This window comes from Marmota marmota, unplaced genomic scaffold (assembly GCF_001458135.2).
Source record: "Marmota marmota marmota unplaced genomic scaffold, marMar, whole genome shotgun sequence".
In the NCBI taxonomy this organism is placed as follows: Eukaryota; Metazoa; Chordata; class Mammalia; order Rodentia; family Sciuridae; genus Marmota; species Marmota marmota.
In genome coordinates, this window is record NW_026000026.1 from 21,221,159 (window position 1) to 21,242,504 (window position 21,346).

The following is a 21,346-nucleotide window of genomic DNA, read 5'->3' on the forward strand; positions in this document are numbered from 1 at the left end:
GTACTGATTTCCTTAATTCATTCAGTTGTTTTCCTGTGTCCTCTTGTAATTCATTGATCATTTTTATAATCATTCTTTTGAATTCTTTATCTGCTATTTCATCCACTTCAATATCTTTGGGTCAGTTGCTGGTGAATTATGAACTTTAGGAGATATAATGTCACCTTGTTTTTTAATTTTTTTCATATTTCTTGTATTCCTGTGTTGAGTTTTATGTGTCTGTTAGAATGGATTTCTCTTCCAATCTATGCATGGGACCCTTCATCATAGGTGTGGTATCCACAACCTTTGATTTAATTCTGTCTGTTTTTGCTGTAGGAGTAGAGGTCCATTAGGGGACTTGGGGGCCCAGGTGCTACTTGAGGGCCCATTCCTACTTGGGGCGCAGTAGTTTTTTGTATTAAAGTATAGCTGAAGTTTGAGTGTGGCTAATTTATGTGTAGAGCAAGGTGCACTGTCTTTTGACTGAGTTTAGTTCAGCAGCAAAGTCTGTATCTTTTAAACTTGTAGTGTCCCGGTAACTTCCCAGCACCACACAGACTAAAGGGAAACAAACAATAGCAACAACCAATGCAGACAAATACAGCATTAAAATAAATACTTGGTACCTCTCTGACATCTACCACACTAATTACTACAAAACCAGGAATGGTGGAGTCAGCAGTTGCCAATAGTAAAAGTAATAAATAATCATGAACTAGATCTGGCATTAAAGTAAACAGCAGGTGCCAACCATATCATTTACGGCAGTATTTAATTGCAACAACCTGAATGTCAGATGGAGTTTTGCAACAACCTGAATGGTCAGATGGAGTTCTATAAACCAAATAGTTCTAAAAGATGGTAAAAATACAGTTCCTTAAGAGAAAATAAAATGTGATAGGAAAGTATAAGAAAGTTTAGGATATTCAAAATGTGAACAGAGAGCCGGGCATGGTGGCGCATGCCTATAATTTTGGCGGCTAGGGAGACTAAGGCAGGAGGATCACGAGTTCAAAGCCAGCCTCAGCAAAAGTGAGGTGCTAAGCAACTCAGTGAGTTGAAACACAAAATAGGGCTGGGCATGTGCCCCTGAGTTTAATCCCTAGTACCAAAAAAAAAAAAAAAAAGAGAGAGAGAATGCAGAAGAGATGCAGCAAGTGATGATTATAAAGGAGGAGGAAAAAAATAACAAAAATGAAGTAAAAAGAGAGAGAAAGAGAGAACAAGAGAATTTGTCTGTTAGTGGGAGAAGAAAGAAGATAAAAACAAAAATAAACCAAAAACCCTAGCCTTCAAAAGACAAGTCAAAGAAAGATAACTAATGTAAAAAAAAAATGAGGAAAAAAAGCAGCATATATGTGTATGTATATATGTCCATAAAACACTCAGCACAGCAAGAACACCCAGAAAAGATTCTTTTTTAAAAATATTTTTTAGTTTTCAATGGAGCTTTATTTATTGATATGTGGTGCTGAGAATCGAACCCAGTGCTTCACACATGCTAGGCAAGCGCTCTACCACTGAGCCACAATCCCAGCCCCCAGAAAAGATTCTTAATGAAATATTAAAGAATCATCTCCACTGAGGTGGTCAAAACCATCAACAAGAATGACTGGTCACGGCCTGTGCCCAACTATCTTTCTCTGTTTCTTCTTGGGCTATGTGCCGAGAAAGAAAGAATAAGGGCTGGGGGGTTGTTAACCTCTTCCTCTTTTTGTGTTGCTCACCAAGCTGCCAGTTGGATTGGCCTAAAACTGAAGCTCTCAGCTTCCCTTCTCACCAGGATAAGGTAGGACGGCATGTTGATTGGAGTTTTGTCTGCACAGACTAGATCCATGCACTCCCAGGGCAGGGCTGCTGCTCAGTTCTTTGAGGGAAGTTCTAGTGACTGGGGCTTATCAAGCCCTAAGAGCTTTGTTGGGTGGTATCTGCTCTGGAGAGATTAGATGAATACACCCCTAGGGCCAGGCAGAGGCCTATCTCCGCAGGGAGTCAGGATCTTGGCAACCTCCCAAGAATTCTACTTGTGGAGCAAGGAAACCAGTCTTCTATCAGCTTTGCTGCTGCTGAGTGTTTACCCACCTGTTCACCCAACCCTCTTCAGCTGGTTATGTGAGCTGCCAGACTAACAGGGAAAGAAGTTCAACTCCCCTTCGTTTTCTGACTTGGATCCACCTAGGTACAGTCTTCTTTGAGCCTCTTTCACTCATGTTCTGCTGTACACACCCTAGACCACACTGTATGCTCTTGCTGGGGCAGTATGACAATACTTGCTGTAATCTCCTGGGCTCCCACAGCAGCAAGCTGAAGTGTGGCCTCCTCGGGATGACTTCTGCTTCAGCTCTCTGCTCGCCAGTTGAGAAATACAGATTACCTGTCAAACACCAGTTCACTGTGCAACCTCTGGATCAGCTAAGTTCAAGCTGCTTTTCTTTTTCCATACCAGGTCTGTGCTTTGTGTTTCTGTCTGTTATCCCTCCCCTCCGTGGGGAACCAGTGTACTACTGCTACTGCTGCTGCTGCCACAGCCAACTTGGCTCCAATGTACTCTTTCTGGTTCTTTGTTCAAGACACCCGAATTTCTGAGTCTCTAAGACACTATGACTGTCCAATATTGAATTTTAGTGACATCTCTCTTTCACCCACCTTGCTGAGCAACTGTACTCCTGCCGCTTGTGTCCCAAGCTTTGGAGCAATAGGAAATGCAGCCGTCCTCTAATTCGCCATCTTGAATCTCCTGGATAGCTATTTGTTTTTAAATAACTTTTTGTAAGATAGATTTTAAAAGGTATAGAATCTTCTCATTGTTGTTTTTTGTGAAAAAAAAAATTTTTTTTTGAGATGTGGTCTCATTATGTTGCCTGGAAAGCCCTGATCTTCCTGCTCCAACCTCTTGAGTGCTGGGACTGTAGGCACAAGCCTAGCTCAAAATCATTCTTAATTATCAAATTATTAGTGAACATTTTGATAATTTTCACACTTTTGCCATTAAAACAATGCTACAGAAAACTTAATTGTGTGCACATAAATAATGTCATATATATTCAATATTTTTTTAAGAGAGAGAGAGAGAACTTTTAATATTTATTTTTTAGTTTTCAGCGGACACAACATCCTTGTTTGTATGTGGTGCTGAGGTTCGAACCCGGGCCACAGGCATGCCAGGCGAGCACACTACCGCTTGAGCCAAATCCCCAGCCCTCAATATTTTCTTAAGATGAAGGCCAGTAGAGGGGAATTCTAGGTCAAAGGTGGGCATGGAGCTGCTACCTGTATTCCTAGCTGGTCCTCCCGAGCACTGTCCTTCCTCCGGGTGGCATGAGGATGCCTGTTTCACCTCGCACCACACTGAGCATTGCCAGTCTTGTCGTTGTTTTCTCACTGTTAGGTGAGAAAGGAACATGTTTTAATAATTTTGTTTTTGGCAGGTTAAATGTATGTTTTTAAATGGCTGTTTTTACTTCATTTGTGACTTGTCTGTTCATGTCCTAGACACCAGTGCTTCTCAGAATTAATATGACACAAACCACAGTCACCAGGGATTTTATGAAAAATAGATACAGAGGGTCTTGGGTGGGGCCTGAGAGTCTCCATGTCTAATCAGCTCCCAGGTGATGCTCCGTGGCCTGGACATTGAGTAACAAGCCTGTGTAGTTTTTCTTACTGGAAAGAGCATTTTATATATTAATAACACATTGAAATCAATACTTTCTTGGGCTATTTGTCATCTAGCCTTATGATAAATTTTGCCCTGGTTTTTTATCTGTATGTAATCAAGTATGGGAATTGTTTCCTTCATACTTCTGGATTTCAAGTCTCTTTACTCCCTGGTGACTTTGAATGACCCCTTTCCTCACTGCCATGTCCGTACACTGATTACCGCTACCAGGAGGATGGTAGGTCCAGAAACCATATTCTGTAGAAAGAGGGATGTCACGAAAATTCAATATTGGACAGTCGTAGGGTCTTAGAAACTCAGAAATTCGGGACTCTTGAACAAACAGAAACAAAGCAAAAACGAGGAGTGGGGCTTGCAGGTGCTCAGCTCTGCTCTGTGCCTTTTTTACCACAGGCAACGTGTGCCCTTTATGAGGTGTTCATGGGAAACAGGCTTCGAGCAGCTATGCTCCGACTCTTTCCTCAGCTTCTCATGACACTGCTCATCCAGATCCACCACAGCATCGGCCTCACCATGTCTGATGTCAACATCCCAAGTGGCCTGTACTCAGAACAGGAAGTGTCGACAGAGGTCACACCTTTGTGGTACAGTCCATTATAATTTCATTATCAAGCACTGGGTGCTGTGGTGGACATGAGGATAGCCAAGATGTGGTCCCAACTGTGAGGGAGCAAACAGCAGCCATCATGAGACAGGGATGAAGTGCCCAGGAGCTGTTCTGGGCGTTCATTGGTTGTCCTTAGTTTTCCTGGAACCAGGGTACTTTTGGTTATGTGAGTCCACATGCCCTTAAAAATTGTAGCCTTTTGCTGATAAATCGAGTAGAAACAGAGACAAACAAAACAGCTTGAACTTACCTCCAAACCTGTACTGACCCAGTGAAACAACTCCTTGTTTCTGCTTTATTGCATAGAGAGATAGTTTTAGTTCCCCTTTAGGGTCTCAGTAGAGATTTCTAGTGTTGCTGTGGGACATGAATTTCTTTCAGAGAATGTGCCATAATGTGAAATCTGTAAGATCACTTAGTCAGTTGATCCAAGTTCTTGTTCTCATTCATCCATTTAACCCAGAGCAACTCCACTGTTCTCTGCCTCAGCTTCCTTGTCTGTATGTGGTGTCGGGCAAAGTGGTCTCTCTGAGGACCCTTCCAGCTTTGAGATTCTCTGATGCCCAGTCCAGGATACCAGTTCAATGAATAGTTTTTGTTTTGTTTTGTTTTGTTTTGTTTAAGCAGTGAGGATAAATGTTATGGGGTATAAATTTTATCTCAATAAAGATTTTTTTAAATATTTAATTTTTATTTGTAGTTGGACACAATACCTTTATTTTTATTTATTTTTATGTGGTGCTGAGGATCGAATCCAGGGCCTTGCACATGCTAGGCGAGCACTCTACCATTGAGCCACAACCCCAGCCCATCAATAAAGATTTTTTTAGCACCCCAGATCATTTGTTTTATCATAGATTTCCTTCCAAACTCCTGGGGAAACAAAATCTACTTAGATTTCTTTTTCGTTTTCTTTTGTGGTGCTAGGGATTGAACCCAGGGCCTTGTGCATGTGAAGCAAGCACTCTACCAATTGAGCTATATCCCCAGCCCTAGTTAGATTTCTTTATGCAAGAATTGTCTTTTGGTTTATCTTGTTTTTCTTCTATTTTTATTGGTACATTATAATTATACATAATAGTGGGGTTTGTTATAACACATTTATACATGCAGATAACATGATTTGGTCAACTTCATTCCTTAGTATCTCCCCTCTCTCTCCCATCCTCCCTTCCCCTGGGCCCCTTCCTCTACTCCAGAGAATTTGTTTGAAGCCCTTTCAAGTTGTTAGAGAATTGAGAGTCTTTGGGCAATCTAGCAGAGGGAGAAGTAGGGTCCAGCAACTCTGCAGGCATGGCCCTCCCCAGTGAGAACAGAGTGACTGTGTGCTTACAGATTGGCAGGACCTGTTCTAGTCACTGTTTTTGTTTGACTTAGCTTTGCCATTCGGGCTACAAAGTCTCTCCTCCTCAGAACATTGTGCTGGCAGGAATTCCACATCATGGAAAAGAATAAAGGATGGACTCTTCTGGAAGAAAAAGATCGCCATCTTCAGGGAATATCACTCCTTGCCAAGTACGGCTCCCTTGGGGTGTGCACACACCCTTCTGCTCTAAGTCAGCATTGCTTTAGTTGTTGTATTCCCTTTAGTTTCCACAGTAACTAAGGCTGGACAACCTGCTCATAAGTCTAGGCAATGTCTAGACTGTCAGGCATGTTTTTCAGAGATCCTGGTCCTGCCATAGCCTCCTGTATACCTTAGCTGGGCAACAAGTCCAGGGGGCCCCGCTCTGAGAAAATGCCCTTGGTGTGGGAGCATGTCGGAGGGTCATCCTGTTGGTGTTGTGTTTTTCAGTGCATTGCTGGAAAGAAACCAACTCCTCGCACATAAAGTCATGTACCTGTTAGTGCCTTTTCTAAACCGAGGGAATGATAAGCATAAACTCACATCTGCAGGCTTTTTTGTGGAGGTAAGTCTCATTCCCTGGTGCTGAGTTCAGGAAGCTATAAAGCAGCAATGCCTGCCTTCCTAGGCTACACCCAAATTTTTCAGATTCAAGCCTATTGAAATGGGTCCCTGCACTTTAATTATTGGGTAAACCTTATATATCTGCAACATAAGCATCACCCTATAGTGTGTGTGCTGTATCGTAGAGATTTCAAAGTAAAACATATATTTTGGAGTTGGTGGGAAGGTAGCTTATTTTATAAAAAAGGCTTCAAGGTCATTTATTTGGCTGATTTTGGGGTTCTTTCAGCTTCTCCAGAGTCCTGTGGCCAGGAGACTGCCTAGTAAATATTCTACAGCCCGCTTGAAGGACTGGCTGAATCATGAAAATGAGGCCTTTAGAATTCTTGCCTTGAGGGGACTGTGCAATCTCATCAGACACCAGGAGATGGTAGGAAGACCCCAGATCGCTGATTATTAAGTCATAAATAGAATACCCCCAAAGAGATACCCAAAGAACTGAAAACAACTTAAGAAGAAACTTGGGAAGCCTTGGTACAGGAGCAGGTGGAGAAGATCCTTCCCCTAGCACAACCTTTTTTACATTTGAATTTTATACCTAGGAAATAGTCTAGTACTTACTATTAGAAAAGCAGCTAAATATCTTAAAGGCCAAGTCACATATATTGATAATATGTGAAACCTGCAGTTTGTGTGGAGTTATACTCATTATTATCACACCATAGACAATATTCACATGGCCCTTATGCCTTGTACCATGTTGCGCAGTGAAATAACTTGGGATAGGCCTTTGATCTACTGCCAAGATGCTTGTCATCTAAGACAGATCACTGACATTCCTGTTGGAAGAGATCTCATTTTCCATAGGCCTCACTAGAAAACTAGGCCTCGCTCGGAAGAGTTGACTAACTCAGGAGGCTTTAATTTTGTCTCTCGAGTTCTATTCTTTTATTTAAAAGCATATGTATATATCTAAAGCAAAAATGTCAGTGGTTAATAATGCTTATTTTGGTTGATTAGATGCATTAGTATTTATTGTTTTATTCTACTTATTTTTTAAATATATATGTTTTAAAATTGAGACTGCTTCCTTTTAAGAATTTCAAAAAAGTAGACTCTCAATTAAGAATGGGAAGATCCTCAATAAATTCTGCTGAATTCCTGCCAAGGAATCTTTCAGACTGTTTGGAGACCTTCTGCACCGTGCCCTGAGCTAACATTCCACTTTCTCTCAGTGTTGGGAGAGCTCTCAACAGGCCAGGGCCATGACTCTGGACCTCCCTCACCTAGTCCTACTTCTGTCCTGTGAGGCAGCTCACTACCGCTCCACCACCTCTTATGCATCTCAGGCCTGCTAGTACTGAGATGTGCCATCATGCTCCCTTTACATGAATACTGAGTGAAGTTGAGAGCCCTCTCCCTTTGGTACCAGATGGCATGCCACCAGGAGAGGTGGTGATGTTCTCCCTTTGGACACACAGAGGGAAGACATCAAGAGCCTGTTGCCATGCATTTTAGACAGCTTATATGAAACCGATGAAAAGATTGTTTTGTTAGCCATTCAGATTCTCCTGAAGCTCGTCAGGACAATGGATTTTACTACGCTGGCTGCCATGATGAGGACACTGTTTTCCTTATTTGGTGATGTAAGATAATAAGAGAGGAGGGACTTTCCCTAGGCGGGAGGGTAATTGCCATAACAGAGAGTAGAAATTGGGATAGTAATAAGTATGTTCTATTTTATATAGAACTTTTTACTTTCAGAGCACTTTTCAAATCTTTCAAGACCCTTCCAGGTAACCCATGATGTGGTAGGGTGGTGTTAATGTTAATTTTTCAGATTAAAAAAAATTGAGACATAAAAGCTTGCCAAGGTATTATCTTGCTTTGTGGGATGGAGAAAGAGTTTAACATTGTCTTTGCTTTCAAGGAATAACAGGACTTAGTCAAGATGATGGACTGTAGTCGTGTCCTTGTCTCAAATGCCAACAATTTTCCAAAATGAAATATATGGAGCACATTGACCAGCATCATTGGGACAGTAAAATATGCCAAGGCTGGGATTTTGAATATAAGTAAAATAGCTTGTGTGAATGGTTAATACCAGTATCAGACATAAGCTTTGACAAAAGCAGGTAGGACTGTGCCTCCTTCCCACTTGTGGAGTGAGAGGACAAGACAGACTGCAAACAGCAGTTCTGGCTTGCTCCATATGTATTGCCTCCAGCTGCACTGCGGCTAAACAGCCCCTGTTAAGACTGGCATTTCAACCCACCTGCAGTTTTTATAAGCTGAGCATCAACATGTTCATCGAGTTGCATCCTTCTGGCTGTTTCCTTCATAGGTGAGACCTGATGTTCATTGTTTCTCCATGACCCTCTTCGGAGCCGCCATAAAGTCTGTAAAGCACACAGATAAGAAGGGTGTGGAGAACCAGGTCCTGGACAGCTTGGTCCCACTTCTTCTGTATTCTCAGGATGAAAATGATGCAATAGCTGAGGTAATACCTGCTGTCAACTTCCTTGAGTCCCAAGGAACTCTAAATTCACAGCCAACTCTGCAAAAAAGGATTCATGTCTTTTGAGAGCCAGGGACTTTGCAGTAGCATCTTTGTTCTCCATTTTCTCTGATACAGTGCTACATTCAATTATTTTGCCTAAGTGAATTGTGTGAAACTTTTACTCCTATTTTTTTATTTAGTAAATTGTGGCCCTCTGTGGGTAAGAATGATATGTTAGCCCTCACTGTAGCCTCACACCAGTTTTCAGCCTAGCAACAAGCCCTAAACATAATGCCCAAATCAATAGACTCTTTTTTTTTTAATGACAATGATAATATTCTGTCATCTTTCTTTTTTTCACTTCAAGAACTGCTTCATTATTAAGACAAATAACTTGGTTGGGGTTAGGTCAGTGAGAGTAGCCTTGCCAATCTGGAGAAGCCAATATTTCCCCTAAATCTCCTGAGAGTATTTGCCATAAAAATTGTGGTTTTCCATGTAAGCCATCCTCTTAATTGGGTGGTGGGTGGGAAGTTGAAATGTTATTCTCTTTAGTTCTGTCACAACATCAGAAGCCTGTCCAGTCTATGGTGCTAACTATGACCACCAGTTGCAGCATCCCAGGGAGTTGTATCTAGACCACAAGTATTCTGGAAGAATCCTGGGGCTGTCTCCTCTGTAGGCTCCCCTTTACAGAAATGGAAGTCAAGGTTGCAGGTTCAAAAACAGATGTGAGATTGTGGGCCCTAGCACCTTGGTATGGGGAAAGGTTTACAGTTGTATAATCAAAATATGAAACGCTTCAAACCCCAAAAAGCAGTGAAGCAGAACTTGCCAACCAGGTGACACGGAGTATGGCCTGGGAAGTTTACAGCTCTTATCAATACCACACCCTGCCCTGCCAGCCCTTGGCAGTTAGGTTTAGTGGGCTTATTTCCCTTCAGACATTGGATAACTTCTAGCCATTCTCCAAAGCTCCTCAGTCTAAGCAGAGGGGAAGATGTCTAACATAAATCAGGTTATGAGTCACTGGCACAGAGATCATAATAAGCACCCATACAGCAACCTCCATGCTAAAAATAAAACAGGAATAAATTATATATCTTTCCCTAACTGAATTCCCTCAAAAGTGTGATCTTAAATTTGTTATCATTCCTGTGTTAATATTGTTCATGTTTTAAAACTGTATATGTTGTATCATTCTCTATATCTTTCAGCATTTTGTTTAACATTGTATTTATGAGATTTACCCATGTTGTAAAACTCTAGATAATTTATTTTCACAGCTGTATGAATTTCCATCAGATGAGTAACCTACAACTTATCCCCTTCTTCTATTCCATGCCATTTAGACATGAAATTTTTCAGATTTTCATTATTACAGCACCACAATGAGCATTCTTGAATATCTTTCCTTATACACATGTGTGAGAATTTCTTAAAGGCATAACCTAGAGGAGGGTATCTGGATATCTTTGGTTTACTAGATTTTTACAAAGCACTAAACAAAGCAGCTAAACTACCTTGAACTATTAAGATGAGCTCTGTTGCATTTGTGAAGATAAAAAGGTGCCATCTGGGTCCACTGAACTAATTTTTTATTCCCATCTCTCCCCATAGGAATTTTTATGCCCAAATATCTAGTGGGCCTGGGATAAAATACTTGCTTGGAGACTCATCAGAGATGTTGTATGGTCCCTGGGCAGCATTTGGAGAGCAATGAACTAGCGAAGAGGCCCACTTGCTAAATCAGTACTTTAGTTTCTTCCAAATCAGAGATGCCCCAAGCTGGCACAAAGTCAAGAGTTACACTTCCCCATGTAGAGTAACAGAAAAATGACTTAGGTGTAGTCAGTAGGGTTGGGGTTTCTGTCTCTATAGAGCATGGTAATTGAGAATCCCTGTGGAATTTCAAGTCTGGGTAGCATGCCCGAAACCAGTGATTTCTGCATCTTCCCCTCAACTCTGAGGTTTTATGGATCCTCTCAGGGACTCTGGGGAAGTTGGAGGAGGAGAACAGCATTTTGGTTCCTTGGCACCCCTCCTCTCACTCCACACAGGGAAATCCTGAGTTTATCAGCTTTTCTCATTGAACTTTGGTGTCTGTTTTATCAAAGAAAGATTACCTCAGCTTAAAAAAAAAAGTTTGGAAATTCTGATCTATGATCATCTTTTTCACAGGAGAGCCAGCGAGTCTTAACCATCTGTGCTCATTTCCTGAAGTGGAAGTTGCCCCAGGAAGTGTACTGCAGAGACCCCTTGTACATCAGACCTACTGAAGCCGGAAAAATCTGCAGATTCTTCGTATGTGAGAAATAATGGCTTTGTCACCTCTTCAACATGTCAACATACCTAGTTTTCTTGACATGGTTTTTAATGGTAGAATGTGGCATTCAGGAAACATGGCTCACCACTTTTCATGCCACCACATGAATCTCTGAAATGTTTTAAACTGTAGATCTATTTTTCTATAGTTTTCTCCCAACTGAGTCAAATTCACTTCCTCTTACCAACCTTCTTCACAAATTAGACTGGTGAACTCTTAGAAGCCCACTAACCTGGGTCTGGGGTTATAAGGTCAGGCTGATAGTTTTGTTCAGAAAACTCCACATGGGCTGAATTGAAGTGGAGTTATATATTCCCCTTACAGCTGTCTCTCACCCTTCCCTGGATATGGTAGGTCATCTTATTCCCCATGAAAGCATGTTTAGGGGACCCCCCCCAACCAACGGTTGCCATGCAGTGTAGCTGTGGGCATGATGGCAGAATGCCATTGGCTATGGCACTGGGCCCAGATGGCACCTTCTCCCTCACAGATTCAACAGAGTTCATCACAGGAGCAGGCTAGAACCAGCAAAGTTCTGGAGGCCCATTCTTGGTTTTCTAGAAACTGATTATAAACTACCTGGATTCTACTACAAAGTCCCTGGGACTGACTATTCCTAGAAATCTTCCATAGGTCTAACCTGTTTAGGACCAGGAGTGGTCTCCTCTGCTCAGGCCGGCAGGGTAGGAACCCCCAAGAACCCTTGTGCAGGCTTTCCACTGGAGATTCTCTCTGACCTGCAGTCAAACCTATAGCTTGATGCACTAATGATAGTATTTGACTACAAATTGTTCATGTTAAATCATAAGCTCTATGAGAACAAATTCCTGTCCTCAGCCTGTCTCTCAGGTGCCTGTCCTTGTCAGAGATCCACTGAAAGGTACATCCATTCAAAACACATCCAGTGTGCAACAAGCCATGGAAAAGCCAAGGTTTAAAACCCAGATGGGAGTCTGCAAGCTAGTAAGGGAGATGAAACCTGCAGAAATTAATAGAAACTCAAAGTGGAAAATGACTTGTGCCAAGAAAGGAGCATCTGCAAAATGCTCAGAGCAGCATAAGGTCAGGCAGGTAAGCGGTCAGGGAAAAGGTGAAGGAGAAGCTTAGAAAACAGAATCCAGGGAAGCTAGGATGGCTTTAAAGGCATCACAGCATGATACACAGCATGAGTTGGGATGGGCAAGAGATTTTCAGAGGATTTAGCTTTGTATAGGGGCTTGTTACTGTGGCATACCTTCGTAATCACTGATAGTGTTCACTAGTTATATCAAGCACTCTTGTACTCTGCCTCTGTATCTGATATAGTCCCTTACCCTGCAAACTCTGGTGATACTGATCAAAATAGTGCTGCTACTTCACTGCTTTGTACTCTTATTTTTCCCCCTAACTTAGGGAATAAAATGCAGGGGGAAAATTAACATCTTAGCCCAAACTCTGATGTACTCCAAGAATACAAAACTTCCCATCAGAAGAGCAGCAGTCTTGTTTGTAGGTACAAAGAAAATTCTTTCATTTCTATAGTCATCCTGTATTTTGCTAAATTGTGTTGTTGTGCATCCCCATTTTTTAAGATGGCCTTGAAAATATTTCTAGGAGAAAGGAGCTATGTTACGTATATATAAATATCATACACTTGGAAGTCCGGTTTTTAGAATTTATTTAATTATCAAAAGGCCAATTCTGCCAGCTGCCCGGATGTTTTAATGATAATAACTCACTGACTCTATCCTTTGTTTAGGGCTTTTGTCAAAATACATGGATCAAAATGAGCTCAGTATAAAGGGCACTGACTGGATACAGAATGGTAAGTGATAACACTCCTTGGATTTGGGATGCACCCATATTTTGGAAGGTATCTGAGGCCATGACTGTGGGCAGGCAAAGCTGAGACTGTGGCATCCAAGGATCCTGACAAAGCCATTGGTGACCTCAGCTGAATGACAGTCTCATCCTAGTCCAATTCCCCTTTTAGGGAAAGACATGACCCTATTTGTCTGGAAACCAGCTTTAATTAACATCTTGGGGTCAGTTCCTAAATTTTTCTGCCAGGAACTAAAACATTACCTAGAAATACAATCTTAGTAAATCTTATGATACCTCACAAATACTAGAGATGATTTCAGCACTATTATCTATAAGCAGTTGTCCTGAAAGGTGTGGGACTTGGCAGTAGAGATGTTTTATAGTCATATAAGGCAACTGTCTGCAAATGCTTTTGGAATTTTCAATGAGTGAAAATTTTCTGTAATTGTACTGATCTGCAGATTTAGTACTCTAAGAATTATTTATTGCCACTTAAGAAGTAGTTCTATAATTAGAAAATGCCAGGAAATGCTGTCTCACAATCCAAAATTATCTTCTTGAAAACCAAATTAAAATCCTGAACATTTCACTACTTTTAAAATAAAAACATATAAGTAGCTAAATGTGGTGACACACCTGTGATGCTAGCAACTTGGAAAGTTGAGGCAGAAAGATCACAAGTTTGAGGCCAACCTCAGCAATTTAGTAAGACCCTCAGCAACTTAAGAGGGATCTCATAATGTGTATATATATATATGTGTGTGTGTGTGTGTATTTATATTTTAAAACTGCTCGAGACTAAAGTCTATTTAAGAAAATCATGCCACTCTAAGATTTCCTATTTCTTCATAGATATCAGAAAGAAGGAAGAAAAGAACCATGCAGATTATTCTATGGGATAGGATTCTACATGGCTAATTCTATCTGTTTAAAAGAAAATTATTTTTAATCTAACGTTGGGGAACCAAAGTTCCCTTTCCATTCAAAAGTTAGTTATATAGAAGATTTAGAGTATGTATATAAAGTTATGTGCATATATAATAGGATAAATCATATGAAATTGTCAAATTGTAGGTCAAAAAAGAGTCTCATATCAGCAATCTCATGTGACTTACCCTAATGAAACAACCTCACACATTCCTCCTTCCCTTGTAGTGGCTTCTCTGCCAAATAGGCTATTTGACAGGACATGGTGGCTTGCAGCTGTCATCCTAACTATTCAGGAGGCTGAGACAAGAGATGCCCTGGAGCCTGTAACATAGCAAGACCCCAATCTCAACAAAACAAATTAAAGGAAAAAATGCGGTATTCTGATAGTCGTGTGTGTGTGTGTGTGTGTGTGTGTGTGTTGCTTAGGATTGAACCCAGGGCTTGTTTTAATATATATTTTTAATTGTAGGTGAACATAATACCTTTATTTTACTTTTTATGCTGAGGATCGAACCCAGTGCCTCACATATGCTAGGCGAGCACTCTACCACTGAGCCACAACCCCAGCACCCTCCCATAATAGTCTTTTAAAAATAAACTTATGTTATTTACCATTGGTAATTTTAAAGCTAAATTTAAACAGAAAAAAGGCAACAACAATTTAAATATCAATTTAAACTGATTTATGACAAATTAAGTTTCAATTATTTAGTTCAAAAGTTGATGTCTGAATTTAAAAAAAAAAATTTAAATTGATGTCTGCTCTTTATGTATTCTTTTGAACATGTAGACACAAATCTAAGTGCAAAATATTGTATGTATACTTTTTATTATTATTTATTTTATTATTATTTATTTTTATGTGGTGCTAAGGATCGAACCCAGTGCCTCTCACATGCTACGCAAGTATTCTACCACTGAGTTATAACCCTAGCCCTAAGTGCAAACTCTTTAAGAAACTTAAAAAAAAAAAAAAAAAGTGAAATCTTCCATTTTGGAAATAAACATGACAAATTTATTTATTTAATTATTTATTTTTTTAAAGAGAGAGAGAGAGAGAGAATTTTATTATTTATTTTTTAGTTTTCGGCGGACACAACATCTTTATTTATTTTTTTATGTGGTGCTGAGGATCAAACCCAGGCCACATGCATGCCAGGCAAGCACGCTACCGCTTGAGCCACATCTCCAGCCCATAAACATGACAAATTTAAAGGCTAAAATTCTACTTAAGACATAAAAACTCCAAACCATAAAGAGGATGTAGATTTTTATTTATTTTTATATTTTTTACTTTTTAGTACCAGGGATTGAACCCAAGGGCACTTAACTGAGCCACATGCCTAATCCTTTTTGTTTTTTATTTTGAGACAGAGTCTTACTAGGTTGCCTAGAGTTTCAATAAGTTGCTGAGACTGGCCTCAAACCTACTATCCTCTGCCCCAGCCTCCCAAGTTGCTGGGATTACAGGCATGCACCACAGCACCCTGCTAGGACTTTGCATTTGCATAGAGAATTAGATATTAATAAGGATACTGTGGGCACAGTGGGATACACCCACAGTGGTACACATGTATTCCAGTGACTTGGAAGGCTGAGCAGGAGGATCTCAAATTCAAGACTGCCTGGGAAATTTCAAAATAAAAATTAAATGGGCTGGGGAGGTATCTCAGTGGTAAATCACCCTTGGGTTCAGTCCCTAGTACTGTAAGAAAACCTCTCACTCTCTCTCTTTTTTATTTTTAAGTAGATATAAAAGATCAAGGGGCTGGGGTTATGGCTCAGTGATAGAGCTCTCACCTAGCATACATGAGGCATGATCCTTGGCACCACATAATAATAAAATAAAGGTAATGGTGTCTACCTACAACTAAAAAACAAATATTAAAAAATAGACTGATCCACAAAATAGAAGATTATATTTGTCCACATATTTTTTGCTAGTTTGTTTGTAATACTGGGGATTGAACCTAAGCGCTCACTACCACTGAGCTGCAGCCCCAGCCCTTTCTATTTATCTTGAGACAAGAGTTTCCCTAAGTTGCAGGGGCTGGCCTTGAACTTGATCCCCCTGCCTTAGCCTCCCAAGACTCTGGGAGTACAGGTATGCACCACTGCATCTGGCTACATAAAGAATTTTAAAAGTAACTTTAAAAAAAAAAGAAACAGACAAAACTGAAAGGCAAATAACAATATAAAGATAAATACTTATGATAAAGAAACAAATCTGTACCTTCACAAAAGTAACAAACAAAATGAACAAGCAGTTCATAGAGGAATCACAAATGCCCAATACATAAAAAATATTTGCTAATACTAGTAATCAGAAGTTTGTAAATAAAATGAGGTGTCCATATATGCTTTTCTGTCAGTAATACTCAAAATTGATGTATTAAAGGACACTGATATTTATTATACACTATGCTTGTATGAACATAAATTGTTCAACTTTTTAAAATGAATTTTGGCAGTACATATGAAAATCTTTTAAAATAAGCATATACTTTGATTTATCAATCCTACTTCTAGGACTTATGAAAATAAATAATTAGGGCTGAGGTTATAGCTCAGTGGTAGAGCACTTGGTTCGATCTTCAGAACCACATAAAAATAAGTAAATAAAGATATTGTTTCCCACTATAACTAAAAAAAATTTTAAAAATAATAATTACAGGAATGTCCATTTCAGTGTTATTTAGAATAATAAATAGGAAACATTTTAGACTGGAAAAGATTGGGAATAAGTGAATTCATAGCATGCCCACATTGTAGAATCATATATAGCTAAGAAAAACATTACACAAGAATTTTTAAATGACTCAGATAAATTATGATGAGATATTTTTAAATAAGAATCAATTACAGGAGCCAGGGTTGTGGCTCAGTGGTAGAGTGCTTGCCTAGCATGCGTGAAGTACTGGGTTCAATCCTGGCACCACATAAAATAAACAAATAAAATAAAGGTATTGTGTCCATCTACAACTAAAAAAAAATATTAAAAAAAGAATCAATTACAGGGTTATATGGTTTCATTTGAACAAAAAATAAAAACATACATATATAAATAAATGCCTAGAAAAAAGACCAGAAAGATAAATACTGAAGTAATAGTGGTTAGCTCTAGGTGGCAGGATTATGGGTAACTTTTATTTTCTTCTAGTGCTTACATGTATTGTCACATATATTTTCTACACAATGAACTTATATTTCTTTTGCAATAAGAAAGTATAAAAATAAAAATTTAAGAAAATATTTAAAAAGGACACCAGGCTCTGGGTTTGATCCCTGGCACCACGAGGGAGAGAGAGACAGACAGAGAAGAGAGAAGGGAATAATGGTATAAGTTACATTTAGGACACAGCAACTTAGAGGTTCACATTAGACATGGTTTGGAAGGTCCAGATGAATTGACTTTAGGTGTACTACTTAGAATGTGATTATTTCAGAGGAGTAAACTATGCAGCAACTCAGAACTAGTAGGTTTTGTAGGTCTGATTCTAAATCAGAATCCATCCACCAACCTAAAAACGTTCAGTGTCTTAGAGAAAGTTGGCCTCTGGACACAGAGGCTGTTCTATATTTAGAGCCCAGCTCCTTTCCAGAAACCTCAAAGGACTTTCAGGTCCACCCTTGATTCTCTTGCCATTTAGATCTGAGAGAGATGTTACATGACCCTGAGCCTTCTCTGCGCATCATCGTCTCCCAGGCTCTGTTCCGAGTCCAGAAGGCAATGGCTGAACCAGAACCCGAGCCATCAGTTTGCTGGTTGAGGAAGCTCATGGGCTGTCTCCCTACCTAGAAATGCAGGTAAAAGCCAATCCTTTCAGAAGCCATTCCAGCAACTAACACACACCCGCCCCCCCACACCATTTTTCCAGACTTGAACATGAAGCTACCTCCACCCATTTAATTACCTCTGGCATGTTTTTTTTTTTCTGTCAAAACCTTTAAGTAATTAGAGAATATGCATTCCTAATTTCTTTTTTTTTTTAATTTTTTAATTTTCATTTTATTTTTATGAGTTGCTGAAGATTGAACCCAGGGTCTCACATGTACGAGGCAAGTGCTCACTGAGCCACAATCCCAGCCCCTGCAGTCCTAATTTCAATTATGCAGTTCTTGATTTAAATTTTCAGATACAGTGAAAAACATAGTAAGTTTTTAAGGCATGTCAGAACATTCATAAAGTTCCAGTCTTAATAAATGGGTCTAGAAACATTTCAAGAGATTCTAGCTGGGCACAGTGGTGCACACCTCTAATCCCAGCAACTTGGGAGGCTGAGGCAGGAGGATGGCAAGTTTAAAGCCAGCCTCAGCAATTTAGTGAGGCCCTAAGTGACTCAGGGAGGCCTTGTCTCTAAATAAAATACAAAAAAAGATCTGGGGATGTGACTCAGTGGTTAAGCATCCCTGGGTTCAATCCCCAGTACTAAAAAAATAAAAAATAGAAATCCCAGGGCTTGGGGTATAGCCAGTGGAAGAGTGTATATATGAGTATGTGGGAGGTCCTCAAGTCAATCCCCAATACAAAAAAAATTCAATGTTGCAATGTTAGTATTGTTGGCTCTTTTGTCAAGGCTACTTAATTGTCAACAATCTTAATACCAGTCCACTTTTGTAGTTTCCTATTTAATAATGTATTTTTATAAAGTCCCTATGGACTTTTATAAAGTTCCTTTTATAAAGTCCCCTTTTCTCCTTCCTTTCTATTTCTCTTTAAATTCTTCAAGCAAGCCAGGTGTTGTGGTGAACACCTATAATTCCAGCTACTCAAAAGACTAAAGCAGGGGTATCACAAGTTTAAGGCTAGCCTGGGCAATATAGAAAGACCCTATCTCCGAAAAATTTAAAAAGGGCTGGGAATGTATCTCTGTGGTAGAGTACTGTTGAGTTCAAACCCCCAAATGGCCCTTTAAAATAGAACAAAACAGAGCTGGGGATGTGGCTTAGTGATTTAAGTGCCCCTGGGTTTAATCCCTGGTACCAAAAAAATAAATAATTTCAAAACAAAAACTTAAAGCAATAAAAACTTTTTGAAAGCTATAATGCTAAACCTATGCCAATTCCACTTTTCTTCCCTCTCTTTCCCATTTTCCTTATTTTCTCTCCTACAACTACTGTCAGATCCTCAAATAACTCTCGGATAGAAACTTGTTGAGTACCCACTGCCTTCTGAAAAGCATAGAAGAAATTTTTCTTGTAAGCAAAAAAAAAAAAATGAATAACATTTGTAAACAAAAATTTTCTAAGAAAATAATTAGTTTGTGTTGGGTGAATACCTTGATAAGCTGCATGTGGAAGGGTAGAAAATCCCTAAGGGGCATGCTAGACTAATTAGAAAGTTGCTCTAATTCCCAGGCTCTTGTTTGGTTTAGGAACATAACAAAGAGCCAGAGCTGACCTGTCTAGGGCAAAGGAAAGGCCTCTTGGATGTGGAGTGGAAAAGAGAAAGGAAATGGAATGACTGGCAGATGAAGAAGAGGCACCAAAATAGTGAACTGCATTGCTTTTGTTGTACAGTGGGAAGCATGGATCCTTATTCATCTGTCCACCACCTTCCACCCCATCCCTCTGCCAGGGCATCTTGAGGAACAAATTTTTCCATGATTCATACTGAGATAAGTTTTGAGGGATGTGACAGTGTACCAAGTGTGGCTTCAAGGGGATCACTGCCCAAAAGGTCTTCGAATGTGGGGCCAGCAGGTGCTTTGAACTAAAATGAAAACCTTAGTTGCTTTTTTTAAAAAAAATTATTTTTAGTTGTTGATGTACTTTTATTTTTTATTTATTTACATGTAGTGCTGAGGAACAAACCAAGTGCCTCACACATGCTAGGCAAGTGCTTTGCCACTGAGCCACAATCTCCGCCTTAACCCTAGTTGCTTTTGATGGATTAAATCTTGATCCTCAAGCAGAACCAGAAGTACACCTTGAGAATGGCCACTAGATGATAAACGTCAAAGCAGAGAGCACATTTCAGTGCATAAGCCCCTTGCCATAATCTCCTTGGTCTCATTACATGTAACCAATTCTTCACTTTTGAACTAGTCCATTTTCTGTATTATCCAATAAAAATGAATAACATTTTATTGAGTGCTTATAATGAGCCTAACTCTAAGTACTTTATATGATTAGCTCTTTTAGTCCTTGTAATCTCTTCATCTATTATTATCTCCATTTTGCAGATGGAGAAGCTGTGGAACCAAACATGAAAGTGACTTGGCCAAGGTTACACAACTAATAAATGGCAAAGCCAGGATCCAAAGCCAAGTAGTCTGGCTCCAAAGCTCCCTTCCTTGACTGGTCTCCTCTACTTTTCTTCTATCTGTCCTTTCCCTTGAACAGGAAGAAATGCAGATCTGCTCTAGAACTAATATATTGCTGAGCTCATGGTGTAAACGAACTCATGTAATCAAACAAATATTGTAAAGTAGTAGTATCAAATTCATCAAATGCAAAGGTTGAACACTTTTTACCTAAAAGCTAGTATACTTTATTTTTTAATTGGATAGAAATACATCCTACTCTGTAAAAAAAAAAAAAAAAAAGTGGAGTTAGAGCAAAAGTGGTGATTATTTTTTAACATTTTCTGAATCTTTGGTTTTTTGAACTATTCCAGTCTCACAGTAGAGACAGACCTCTTGTGAAAGGAGCATATTGTCTTTTGATTTTTTTACTGAAAAACAAAGGAAGAATTTCATTTATCAAATCCAAAACAAAAGGGGTGTATGCTTTCAGAGTCTGGGTTTAAGATGCAGTTGACTCTAGTGATGTGAGAGACTGAATAACAAATCCTTTCTCTTTGCTCGTATTTATGCCCGAGTCCCTTTTTATTTTCTGAGTAATACCACCAACAGGGAGTAGGAAGCACAATAAGGCTTATTCTACTTTATTTATGCTTTATTATGTTAAAATTCACAGAGAGAAGCATCACAGAGGACTGCTCTTTACTGAACTACCTCAGCAATTGGGAAGGCCTGAGAAGTACCTAATAGTAATTATCAATGCTATTTAATCCAAAGAGCTCTAATATTTTTATATAAGGCTCTCCTCAAAAACAGGTTTATGTTTCTATGAATTTTTAAAAATATACAAAACAAAAATTTCTGGACATTTTATTTTGCTATGTTGAAATAAAAGTTCAATATAATACAAATGTCATTTTGGTTTAATCTTTATGACACACTATTTTATTGTTCATTATCTATTACTGACATCTGTCTATTATTTTTAGATTCTCACTTTTTTATGTTGTTTTGCTTCTTTCCCTTATACTTAAATATCTATTTTATAAAAAAATTATTTTTCCCTCTTATTGTAGGTTTAAACTATCATGTAAATAAAAGATGGGGTTGGAGAAGGAGCAATTCAGGCACCAGAGATAGCAAGTAAAACCACACTAGATAAAATTGTAAAATAGTTGAATCTTTGCCCCTTCCAGCTTCCCTGCCTTCCTTTTCCCAAATTCTTGCTTCCATGCTCCTTTTCCTGTCCCTCCCTCTCAGGAAAAGATGTAAAAAACTGGTTATGTGTAAATGATTAATAATCACAGCCTAATGAAGTCACACTTCTAGAGATTTTTGCTTTTAAACAGGTAGAATCGAAGGCTT

The 21,346-nt window shown here is 39.3% G+C and overlaps 1 protein-coding gene across 1 annotated transcript in view; it reads left to right on the plus strand.

Moving 5' to 3' along the window:
• Mroh8 (maestro heat like repeat family member 8) overlaps positions 1-20,882 on the plus strand; it is a 63,639-nt gene extending 42,757 nt beyond the window's left edge. The window contains exons 14-24 of the mRNA XM_048810967.1: positions 4,055-4,245; positions 5,646-5,783; positions 6,064-6,178; positions 6,467-6,607; positions 7,659-7,823; positions 8,522-8,677; positions 10,859-10,981; positions 12,396-12,495; positions 12,742-12,807; positions 17,387-17,543; positions 19,922-20,882. Coding sequence (XP_048666924.1) covers positions 4,055-4,245; positions 5,646-5,783; positions 6,064-6,178; positions 6,467-6,607; positions 7,659-7,823; positions 8,522-8,677; positions 10,859-10,981; positions 12,396-12,495; positions 12,742-12,807; positions 17,387-17,535 — 1,344 coding nt within the window. The 3' untranslated portion in view covers positions 17,536-17,543; positions 19,922-20,882. The remainder of the gene's footprint in view (positions 1-4,054; positions 4,246-5,645; positions 5,784-6,063; positions 6,179-6,466; positions 6,608-7,658; positions 7,824-8,521; positions 8,678-10,858; positions 10,982-12,395; positions 12,496-12,741; positions 12,808-17,386; positions 17,544-19,921) is intronic.
• Positions 20,883-21,346: the final 464 nt, after the last annotated feature.